At 48.1% G+C, this 12540-nt stretch overlaps 1 protein-coding gene across 4 annotated transcripts in view; it reads right to left on the bottom strand.

The window, feature by feature from the left end:
* The window catches only part of HYOU1 (hypoxia up-regulated 1), a 77767-nt gene extending 65228 nt beyond the window's left edge, over positions 1-12539 (bottom strand). Inside the window, exon 1 of one of the 4 annotated variants that reach the window (XM_030221305.1) lies at positions 12397-12539. Coding sequence is in view for 1 of the 4 variants with exons in the window: in XM_030221304.1 (XP_030077164.1) it covers positions 12185-12209 (25 nt within the window). In the remaining 3 variants the exon portion in view is untranslated. Of the gene's footprint in view, positions 1-11991; positions 12013-12080; positions 12122-12184; positions 12374-12396 lie in introns of those variants that run through there. The other 3 variants (XM_030221304.1, XM_030221307.1, XM_030221306.1) reach the window with 3 other exon arrangements.
* Position 12540: the final 1 nt, after the last annotated feature.

Here is a 12540-nt window from a genome sequence, read left to right as displayed (position 1 = left end):
ACCTCATACAAAGCGAATGCTACATACCTGTAGAAGATATTCTCCGAGGACAGCAGGCTGATTGTTCTCACTGATGGGTGACGTCCACGGCAGCCCCTCCAATCGGAAACTTCACTAGCAAAGTCCTTTGCTAGCCCTCGCGCGGCCGTCTTCCCGCCCGAAACCGGCTCGAGCCGGCCAGTCCAGTATGTAGCAAGACAATACACTTCAAGGGAAGACACAACTCCAAAGGGGAGGCGGGCGGGTTTGTGAGAACAATCAGCCTGCTGTCCTCAGAGAATACCTTCTACAGGTATGTAGCATTCGCTTTCTCCGAGGACAAGCAGGCTGCTTGTTCTCACTGATGGGGTATCCCTAGCCCCCAGGCTCACTCAAAACAATAACATTGGTCAATTGGGCCTCGCAACGGCGAGGACATAACTGAGATTGACCTAAAAAATTTACCAACTAACTGAGAGTGTAGCCTGGAACAGAACAAACAGGGCCCTCGGGGGGTGGAGTTGGATCCTAAAGCCCAAACAGGTTCTGAAGAACTGACTGCCCGAACCGACTGTCGCGTCGGGTATCCTGCTGCAGGCAGTAATGAGATGTGAATGTGTGGACAGATGACCACGTCGCAGCTTTGCAAATTTCTTCAATGGAGGCTGACTTCAAGTGGGCTACCGACGCAGCCATGGCTCTAACATTATGAGCCGTGACATGACCCTCAAGAGCCAGCCCCGCCTGGGCGTAAGTGAAGGAAATGCAATCTGCTAGCCAATTGGATATGGTGCGTTTCCCTACAGCCACTCCCCTCCTATTGGGGTCAAAAGAAACAAACAATTGGGCGGACTGTCTGGTGGGCTGTGTCCGCTCCAGGTAGAAGGCCAATGCTCTCTTGCAGTCCAATGTGTGCAGCTGACGTTCAGCAGGGCAGGAATGAGGACGGGGAAAGAATGTTGGCAAGACAATTAACTGGTTCAGATGGAACTCCGACACGACCTTTGGCAGAAACTTAGGGTGAGTGCGGAGGACTACTCTGTTGTGATGAAATTTGGTGTAAGGGGCCTGGGCTACCAGGGCCTGAAGCTCACTGACTCTACGAGCCGAAGTAACTGCCACCAAGAAAATGACCTTCCAGGTCAAGTACTTCGGATGGCAAGAATTCAGTGGCTCAAAAGGAGGTTTCATCAGCTGGGTGAGAACGACATTGAGATCCCATGACACTGTAGGAGGCTTGACAGGGGGCTTTGACAAAAGCAAACCTCTCATGAAGCGAACAACTAAAGGCTGTCCTGAGATCGGCTTACCTTCCACTTGGTAATGGTATGCACTGATTGCACTAAGGTGAACCCTTACGGAGTTGGTCTTGAGACCAGACTCAGACAAGTGCAGAAGGTATTCAAGCAGGGTCTGTGTAGGACAAGAGCGAGGATCTAGGGCCTTGCTGTCACACCAGACGGCAAACCTCCTCCAATGAAAGAAGTAACTTCTCTTAGTGGAGTCTTTCCTGGAAGCAAGCAAGATGCGGGAGACACCCTCTGGCAGACCCAAAGAGGCAAAGTCTACGCCCTCAACATCCAGGCCGTGAGAGCCAGGGACTGGAGGTTGGGATGCAGAAGAGCCCCGTCGTCCTGCGTGATGAGGGTCGGAAAACACTCCAATCTCCACGGTTCTTCGGAGGATAACTCCAGAAGAAGAGGGAACCAGATCTGACGCGGCCAAAAGGGAGCAATCAGAATCATGGTGCCTCGGTCTTGCTTGAGTTTCAACAAAGTCTTCCCCACCAGAGGTATGGGAGGATAAGCATACAGCAGACCTTCCCCCCAATCCAGGAGGAAGGCATCCGACGCCAGTCTGCCGTGGGCCTGAAGCCTGGAACAGAACTGAGGGACCTTGTGGTTCACTTGAGATGCGAAGAGATCCACCAGGGGGGTGCCCCACGCCTGGAAGATCTGTCGCACCACACGGGAATTGAGCGACCACTCGTGAGGTTGCATAATCCTGCTCAACCTGTCGGCCAGACTGTTGTTTACGCCTGCCAGATATGTGGCTTGGAGCACCATGCCCTGACGGCGAGCCCAGAGCCACATGCTGACGGCTTCCTGACACAGGGGGCGAGATCCGGTGCCCCCCTGCTTGTTGACATAGTACATGGCAACCTGATTGTCTGTCTGAATTTGGATAATTTGGTGGGACAGCCGATCTCTGAAAGCCTTCAGAGCGTTCCAGATCGCTCGCAACTCCAGAAGATTGATCTGTAGATCGCGTTCTTGGAGGGACCAACTTCCTTGGGTGTGAAGCCCATCGACATGAGCTCCCCATCCCAGGAGAGACGCATCCGTGGTCAGCACTTTTTGTGGCTGAGGAATTTGGAAGGGACGTCCCAGAGTCAAATTGGAGCAAATCGTCCACCAAAACAGGGATTCGAGAAAACTCGTGGACAGGTGGATCACGTCCTCTAGACCCCCAGCGGCCTGATACCACTGGGAGGCTAGGGTCCATTGAGCAGATCTCATGTGAAGGCGGGCCATGGGAGTCACATGAACTGTGGAGGCCATGTGGCCCAGCAATCTCAACATCTGCCGAGCTGTGATCTGCTGGGACGTTCGCACCCGCGAGACGAGGGACAACAAGTTGTTGGCTCTCGTCTCTGGGAGATAGGCGCGAGCCGTCCGAGAATCCAGCAGGGCTCCGATGAATTCGAGTTTCTGCACTGGGAGAAGATGGGACTTTGGGTAATTTATCACAAACCCCAGTAGCTCCAGGAGGCGAATAGTCATCTGCATGGACTGCAGGGCTCCTGCCTCGGATGTGTTCTTCACCAGCCAATCGTCGAGATATGGGAACACGTGCACCCCCAGCCTGCGAAGCGCCGCTGCTACCACAGCTAGGCACTTTGTGAACACCCTGGGTGCAGAGGCGAGCCCAAAGGGTAGCACACAGTACTGGAAGTGGCGTGTGCCCAGCTGAAATCGCAGATACTGTCTGTGAGCTGGCAGTATCGGGATGTGAGTGTAGGCATCCTTCAAGTCCAGAGAGCATAGCCAATCGTTTTGCTGAATCATGGGGAGAAGGGTGCCCAGGGAAAGCATCCTGAACTTTTCTTTTACGAGATACTTGTTCAGGGCCCTTAGGTCTAGGATGGGACGCATCCCCCCTGTTTTCTTTTCCACAAGGAAGTACCTGGAATAGAATCCCAGCCCTTCTTGCCCGGATGGCACGGGCTCGACCGCATTGGCGCTGAGAAGGGCGGAGAGTTCCTCTGCAAGTACCTGCTTGTGCTGGAAGCTGTAAGACTGAGCTCCCGGTGGACAATTTGGAGGTTTTGAGGCCAAATTGAGGGTGTATCCTTGCCGGACTATTTGGAGAACCCACTGATCGGAGGTTATGAGAGGCCACCTTTGGTGAAAAGCTTTCAACCTCCCCCCGACTGGCAGGTCGCCCGGCATTGATACTTTGATGTCGGCTATGCTCTGCTGGAGCCAGTCAAAAGCTCGCCCCTTGCTTTTGCTGGGGAGCCGCGGGGCCTTGCTGAGGCGCACGCTGCTGACGAGAGCGAGCGCGCTGGGGCTTAGCCTGGGCCGCAGGCTGTCGGGAAGGAGGATTGTACCTACGCTTGCCAGAAGTATAGGGAACAGTCTTCCTTCCCCCGAAAAATCGTCTACCTGTAGAGGTAGAAGCTGAAGGCTGCCGGCGGGCGAATTTGTCGAATGCGGTATCCCGCTGGTGGAGAGACTCTACCACCTGTTCGACCTTTTCGCCAAAAATGTTATCCGCACGGCAAGGCGAGTCCGCAATCCGCTGCTGGATTCTATTCTCCAGGTCGGCGGCACGCAGCCATGAGAGCCTGCGCATCACCACACCTTGAGCAGCGGCCCTGGACGCAACATCAAAAGTGTCAAACTCCTCTGGCCAGGAATTTTCTGCACGCCTTCAGCTGCCTGACCACCTCCTGAAAAGGCTTGGCTTGCTCAGGGGGAAGAGCATCAACCAAGCCCGCCAACTGCCGCACATTGTTCCGCATGTGGATGCTCGTGTAGAGCTGGTAAGACTGGATCTTGGACACGAGCATAGAGGAATGGTAGGCCTTCCTCCCAAAGGAGTCTAAGGTTCTAGAGTCTTTGCCCGGGGGCGCCGAAGCATGCTCTCTAGAACTCTTAGCCTTCTTTAGGGCCAGATCCACAACTCCAGAGTCGTGAGGCAACTGGGTGCGCATCAGCTCTGGGTCCCCATGGATCCGGTACTGGGACTCGATCTTCTTGGGGATGTGGGGATTAGTTAAAGGCTTGGTCCAGTTCGCCAGCAATGTCTTTTTGAGGACATGATGCAGGGGAACAGTGGACGCTTCCTTAGGTGGAGAAGGATAGTCCAGGAGCTCAAACATTTCAGCCCTGGGCTCGTCCTCCACAACCACCGGGAAGGGGATGGCCGTAGACATCTCCCGGACAAAGGAAGCAAAAGACAGACTCTCGGGAGGAGAAAGCTGTCTTTCAGGAGAGGGAGTGGGATCAGAAGGAAGACCCTCAGACTCCTCGTCAGAGAAATATCTGGGATCTTCTTCTTCTTCCCACGAGGCCTCACCCTCGGTGTCAGACACAAGTTCACGGACCTGCGTCTGCAACCGGGCCCGGCTCGACTCCGTGGAGCCACGTCCACGATGGGGGCGTCGAGAGGTAGACTCCCTCGCCCGCATCGGCGAAGCTCCCTCCGCCGACGTAGTCGGGGAGCCCTCCTGGGAGGTGGCCACAGTCGGCACCGCACGCGGTACCGACGTCGGGGACCTCACCCCGGGCGATGGGCCAGCCGGCGCCACGCTCGACGGTACCGGAGGCGCAAGCACCGCCGGTACCGGAGGGGTAGGGCGCAACAGCTCTCCCAGAATCTCTTGGAGAACGGCCCGGAGGCTCTCGTTCAGAGCGGCTGCAGAGAAAGGCATGGAGGTCGATGCAGGCGTCGACGTCAGTACCTGTTCCGGGCGTGGAGGCTGTTCCGGGCTGTCCAGAGCGGAGCGCATCGACACCTCCTGAACAGAGGGTGAGCGGTCCTCTCGGTGCCGATGCCTGCTGGGTGCCGACTCCCTCGGCGACCCAGAGCTCTCGGTGCCGACGCGGGGAGGGGACCGGTGTCGATGCTTCTTCGACTTCTTCCGAAGCATGTCACCGGAGCTCCCCGGCACCGACGAGGAGGACGTCGAATCCACCCGTCGCTTCCTCGGGGCCGAGACCGACGAGGGTCGATCTCGGGGGGGCTGTACCGCAGGAGCCCTCAGGGTAGGAGGAGACCCACCCGAGGGCTCACCGCCACCAGCAGGGGAATGGACAGCCCTCACCTGCACTCCACCCGATGCACCACCGTCCGACGACATCAGCAGACGAGGTCCTGGTACCACCGACGTCGATGCAGCTATCCGATGTCTCGGCGCCGATGCAGAGGCCCGATGCCTCGATGCACTCGATGCAAGGGCGGCCGAGGAAGATGGTCTGGACGCTGACGACGTCGATGCACTCGAAGATCCCGGTGCCGATGCCGACGAAGAGCCCGAGAACAACACGTTCCACTGGGCTAGTCTCGCTACCTGAGTCCGCCTTTGAAGCAGGGAACACAGACTGCAGTTCTGAGGGCGGTGCTCGGCCCCCAGACACTGAAGACACGACGAGTGTCGATCAGTGAGCGAGATAACCCGGGCGCACTGGGTGCACTTCTTGAAGCCGCTGGAAGGCTTCGATGTCATGGGCGGAAAAATCACGCCGGCGAAATCAAAAGCCGAAATGGCGAAAATTGAAGCACCAAAATTGAGAGGGAGAAAAATCTCGACCGAGGCCAAAAAGAGGCCTACCCCGACGACGAAAGAAAACTTACCGGGGCAAAAAGCTGGAAGTACGGGGAGGATTGACACGAAACCCGGTGGAGGGTTTCCGGAACACTTCCCGACTTTAGAAAAGCTTTTCCTAAGAGAAAAACACGCTCAAAAAACAATTTGGACGCGCGAGGTCAACTTTCCGGGGCCCGACACGGCGAAACACGACCGTACCGAGTGCGGACAAAAGAAGACTGGCCGGCTCGAGCCGGTTTCGGGCGGGAAGACGGCCGCGCATGCGCGGTGCGCGCGGGCGCGCGAGGGCTAGCAAAGGACTTTGCTAGTGAAGTTTCCGATTGGAGGGGCTGCCGTGGACGTCACCCATCAGTGAGAACAAGCAGCCTGCTTGTCCTCGGAGAAATAGTGTATTACAATAGTCTGACTAATCACTAAAGAATATACTAATGAAAATTAAGAGTGAAATATTGCTTGATTCTCTGAAATTGTCTTAATTTCCAAAGACACAAAATTCTACACATATGCTAATGATGTGAAACTACTCAAACCCACTGAACCAGATCTACCCACAGCTCTGAGTAAACTGACTGCCTTCCTAACTGCAACTCAGGAATTGGCAAACAACAACAAACTTTGCCTGAACCCAAATAAAACAGATTCCTTGTGTACCAAATACAAGTGGACAGATATCCAACTTCAAAATACCTTTTGGGAAGTATGAACTCCTCCTAAAATCGCAGGTCAGGAATCTTGGGATACTGCTAGACTCATCACTCATTCTGGTCCTACAAATTCAAACAACCTTCAAAAATTGTCTCTATCACCTACGGCAGCTACTAACTCTCTCCATATATCAAAAAGACGAGTGACTACAGTGGCCCATGTCATGATAACATCACGACTAGACTACTGTAATGCCCTGTACACTGGCCAAACCAAAAAGATTTTGTATCAGTTTCAACTAACTCAGAATGTCGCAGCACGAATGATATAAGGTTGCAATTGGTGTGACCATATCAATCCCTTCCTGCAAAAGCTACACTGGCTACCAGTACCTTACAGGGCTACATTTAAAATTATGTTTGATTTTCAAGGTCCTCAGACAAAATGGGCCAGAGTACTTAAAGAGTAAGTTAGCCATTACACAGCTTTAAGACCTTTAAGGTCCTCTCAAGGATCATCACTATTTGTACCCTCGTCAAAAGAAATTTTACGATTTGATACCCGCCAGAGAGTCTTCTCAGGAGTAGCCCCCACACTCTGGAACGTAGCCAGAGGGGCTATGCATAATACGAGATCATTTCTAATTCAGGAAGCAGGTGAAAGCCTGGCTCTTCTCCCAAGCCTTTAATTTTTTTTTTTTTTACATTTGTATCCCACATTTCCCACACATTTGCAGGCTCAATGTGGCTTACATAATACCGTGAAGGCATTTGCCAAGTCCGGTATGGGAATAGTACAAAATGTTATAGTGGGATAGGGAAGATAAGATTCAATCAAGTTGGGTTTGAGGTAAAAGGGTTTGTCAATGTTCAATACGATCTTTGATAGTGAAGTGTTGCAGGGTTGAGTCACCTAAGTTCGGTCATTCGGATATGCCTTTCCGAATAGGTGAGTCTTTAATAATTTTCTGAATTTTAGGTGATCATAAGTTGTTTTCACCACTTGTGGCAGTGCATTCCACAGGCACGTACTTATGTAAGAGAAGTTGGACGCATGGGTTGTCTTGTATTTTAGTCCTTTGTAATTAGGGTAGTGGAGATTCAGATAAGACCATGATGAACTGGTACTATTTCTGTTTGGGAGATTGATTAGGTCAATCATGTAACCTGGGGCTGCACTGTAGATAATCTTATGGACTAAGGTGCAGATTTTGAAAGAGATACATTCCTTGATAGGAAGCCAGTGCAGTTTCTCACAGAGTGGTGTGGCGCTTTGGATACGTGTCTTACCAAATATCAATCTGGCTGCTGTGTTTTGTGCCATCTGGAGTTTCCTTGTGAGTTGTTCCTTACATCCTGCATGTAATAATCGACGTGGCATAATACCATTGATTGAATTAAATTACGGAAAACATCTCTTGGGAAGAAAGGTTTTAAACGCTTGAGTTTCCAAAGGTTGTTGGTTTATAATTGTTGTACTGGGATGAGAGGATAAGGCAATGCGTTTTATCAATGTTCAGCTTCAATTGATACATAGGGTGAGTGACTATACACTCATTCTGCACCTGGACTAGCTTGCTACACACACTGTAACTTAGATCAGTTCCTTATCGCTTGCTTAACTATAAAAAGAACATGCCTTGAGTTTAGCTAACCAACAAATTATCCCAAGTGTCTCTGTACCATGCATCTTGTTCCCATTATATATCTGCTCTTTGTCCCTCAGCTATATGGTTTGCTGTACTATAGAAAATCTTTAGAATCATATGTTAGCTGAATGTTCCAATGCATGCTTATATTAGGTGTATCATTAGTATTATGCTAACACTGTATTATATACCTCTGGTATTTGAATTCCAGTGCTGTTAAATGTGTATATTTTTGATACTGTTTCACAGTAATCCTATTATTCAGTTTCGATTTACTGTTTTCAAGTTTACCTCACTTATTGTATTTATGTTTATTCTTGGTTATTTTACTATTATTATGACATTTCTTCCCTGCATTTTCCCAAGAAAGCTCAGGTTCAATGCAGCTTACATAAGAAATTAAGAAGTGCTACAAGACAATTAATATTAATACAAGAATACAACTAATGCAATGCACATGTTCTAAAATATCTGGCGAAATGGACAATTATACACCAGCTGCATGGTGTAGGCGCGTCTCTTTCAGGCACATAAATGTCTATGTTTTGAAATACTAACATGTGCCAGAACCTTTAAGTCGCCTTTTAGAATCAAAACATTGGGTATTCCTTGCCAGTTTTGCTTTCATGAGGGGACACAACCACCGAATGATTAGGGGGTAACCTTCCCTCGTCCCTCCCAGCAAGGCACTGCTCAATAGGTGCATTAATCTGAATCCTGGGAGTAAAGTCTAAACCCCAATGGCATCTTTAACAATAGAGGTGCATTTTTCCTTCTGAAATATGGAATACACATTTTCAGACCAGCCAAAACATTTCCAGACCATGTCCCCTTGCCAGATTAACATTTTCTATTTAGATTTGTATATTCTGGCTTGTAAAATCCGTATCTAGATGTTTATGCAATATAAATACGCAAAATGCTGTTTATGTAATCTAAAACCCTAATAGAGCTTTTAACACAAGCACCAAAAATGTAGAACTGACATATATGTAAACCATCATATGTTAAAGCAAATACTTTAAAAGCAGAATAAACACACCCATTTTAGTGAACAGTGGTTTAAAAGCCTCAAAAATACCAAAGATATTTCTACTGTACGTAGTTCAAACTATGCAGACTAGGAGGGAGGCAAAAACTTATTTTTAAACTGTTACAAATGCATGAAAAGTGCTATTTAGATGGGAGCATTTGTTCTGGAGCTGTTCAGAATATGGGTGCTGAAAAGCAAGGTTTCCTTCTACAAACCCCTAAGTTTATAAGTTATTTTTGCATCTAAAACAAGAATAACTACATGTTAAAGGCATTTTACTAGCAATAAATCATCAAAAGAACTATCCATCATTTACATAGTTCCATTGAATATTGTAAATACCTACATAATACTTGTAGACAAATAATCCAACCATATTTCAACTGTACCTCAACTTTCCTTCCCCGCCCCAAATAACTTTAAACCTAGCATAGAACGAGAACGTTGGAGTATAGCCTAAGCAGTAACCTAATTAAAATCAAATCTTTATGCATAGCTCATCTTTCCTACTGTAGCTCTAAGCAAAGTAGGATTTACAACATATAATCATGGTATAAAAATTCTGAACACCTAATTCATCCCTTTACCTAACTGAAAATCTACTGTAGCTAAGCAGGAAAATTTTTAAAGACATTACCTTCAAATGAAAACAGGGCTTTATCAATAGAAACAGCTTTCAGAAAATTGTAGTCCCATGTATGTACATGGGTCCATTGCATCCGCATTACCCATAATGGTGAAATGTAATCCTGGAGTGGGATTTGAAAAGAATGCACAGTTCATGTTTTTCCTTACAATAAGTACCTATACAACTTAATAAGTGTAAATATAGTACTTTTCTTAGGTAATTTTCAAAGTATGTGTGTATGTTCACATATAAACTTAGTATTAAGTCTACAAATACAAATATTACTTGTGAACAATTTGCACCTATGTGGCCTATCTTAAAAGTACCTCATTAAATTCTGCTGAATTAGCCATAAGGCAAAAAAAAAAAAAACACCCAAAGATCCTGCTAGGCATTTCTCTATTATCTTCTTGCATTAGTGCTCTTTCCCATCATATGCAATCGCCTTGACGGTATTATGTAAGTCACATTGAGCCTGCTAATGGGTGGGAAAATGTGGGATACAAATGTTACAAATAATAAATAATATAGTGATCATAGCTGGCTGGTTCAAGACACAAGAGTTAGGTATCATCTGCCATTTTTCTTTTAGTTTTCAGTTAAATTAAAAGCCAACAGGAAGCACTGCTGGTTTAAGCCATAAGTACATAAGTACATAAGTAGTGCCATACTGGGAAAGACCAAAGGTCCATCTAGCCCAGCATCCTGTCACCGACAGTGGCCAATCCAGGTCAAGGGCACCTGGCACGCTCCCCAAACGTAAAAACATTCCAGACAAGTTATACCTAAAAATGCGGAATTTTTCCAAGTCCATTTAATAGCGGTCTATGGACTTGTCCTTTAGGAATCTATCTAACCCCTTTTTAAACTCCGTCAAGCTAACCGCCCGTACCACGTTCTCCGGCATCGAATTCCAGAGTCTAATTACATCAAAGGCATCTGTAAATGCTCTCTTCTGTTATTCACAGCAGTAGATATTAAATAAATGGATAGTATACAGGAAGAAACAGCTGAATATTACACAGTAATAAATATGTTTTTGGTCTTCTTCTTGCTATTACACTGAAGGGGGAATTCATCAAGCACCGTTAGGGAATTAACGCTTGCTAAATGCCAAGAACTCATAGGTATAAAATGGGTTTCTTAGCATTTAATGCGCATTAATTCCCTTACCACATTAGGACCTAAATGCTGCTTTCCCTCAGTCATTAATCCCCACTAAATGTTAGTAATATATCACAGAAGTGTCTTTTCCTTGGTGTAACCACCACCTTTGACACAGACTCACACTATTCATTTCATAAATAACCCAAGAAGAGTGTCTAAAAAACAAACAACCCCCCCCCCCCCCCCCAGAGTGGAATAACAGTCTAGTGGTTATGAAAGCAGTCTGAAAATCAAGGAAAACAAAGCTCACAAGGAGTGCCAGTGGGAGAACTGGGATTTTAGAAAACTCACTTCATCCTCTTGTCTCAAGATGATTAAGTCCTTTAGGACAAGGAAATATCTACTTAAACAAAAAATGGCAAACTAATGGTACCGTACAGACTAATCAATTTATTGAGGCATGAGCTTCCCATGACAAGTGTACGTACACACTATCAGATGAACATATAAAAATATGAATAATCACATTTTGGAACCAACTGTGTGAACCCTAAGCAACCAAGTGACTCTGCTTCCCCCAACCCCCTGCAAACAAGAAAAACATGTTGCTCAACCCTGTAACCCTTATACACTGGTACTTTTGCTCTCTATATTCATTTCTGTGGGTGTATGGGGATTGGAAGTTGATTTACTTTATCTCCAAACTATTAAGCGTCTCTAAACATCATGCCATCTTTCTGGGTGCACCAATGGGTGCTGGGTTTTTAGGTGCATAATTTGGAGATTTTTAGGGCTGATGGTACCTCTTCTCAGATGGAGACTTAAGGACACGACGGGTGGGGGTAGCCAACGCATAGTGGACAGTTATGGCATGGACTACTCAAGATGCTGCTTCTTGCTCTATAGAGCCTCAACCGATTATACCATTTGTTGACCGCGTACGGGACAGTTAAAAGGCCCATCAACAGGCCCACACCTCCCAAGCCTGTGAGCACTGCACGTATATCCTAAATCCTGCCCTGTTCAGAACTTGAGATCATGACATAAAGTGAAAGTGGGTGGCCTTAAGACTAAACAGACAAAGTACACAGGAGGAAATAGATATACAGACAGACCATAGCACACTCTTCTCTCATTTCCACAGCCAGAGTTAGTGGAACCGCTTTCACCTCCAGCTTAACAGGCCACTGACTTCATCTTTCACCTCAGATTTCGCGGCGTCCCGTAGAGACTCCTCAAGCTGTTCTTTTCTACGGGGATGCTCGTGAGATCTGGATCGTTACTGTTCCCAGATTTCCGTACCCTCACCTGGGCTCGGGCGACAAGGCCACATTCTCACCAGCAGAAGCGGGAAACACGGAATGCCGGCGCCGCGCCTTCACGCACTGGCTCAGGTTCCGGGTCACCACCTCGCCACCCCAGCACTCTTATCCCTGGGCCACCACCTCCACGCGCAGCTCCAAGAATTCTCCCTCCTCTAGTATCTACACGCGCTAACCTTCTTGGTTTTCACTACTTACCTCCTCTATGATAAGGGGAGCAAACAGCTGCAAAATGCTGTTACTTTCTCCTCAGACCCGGTGTCTCGCAGAGAGGGCGGAACGCGGCGCCTTCTGATTGGTGACTGGACTGCCCGACGTCACCTGCATGCCCTCACTCGCTAA

This window comes from Microcaecilia unicolor, chromosome 12, assembly GCF_901765095.1.
Source record: "Microcaecilia unicolor chromosome 12, aMicUni1.1, whole genome shotgun sequence".
In the NCBI taxonomy this organism is placed as follows: Eukaryota; Metazoa; Chordata; class Amphibia; order Gymnophiona; family Siphonopidae; genus Microcaecilia; species Microcaecilia unicolor.
The sequence above is the reverse complement of the archived record's forward strand: the minus strand, read 5'-3'. Positions and strand labels throughout refer to the sequence as shown.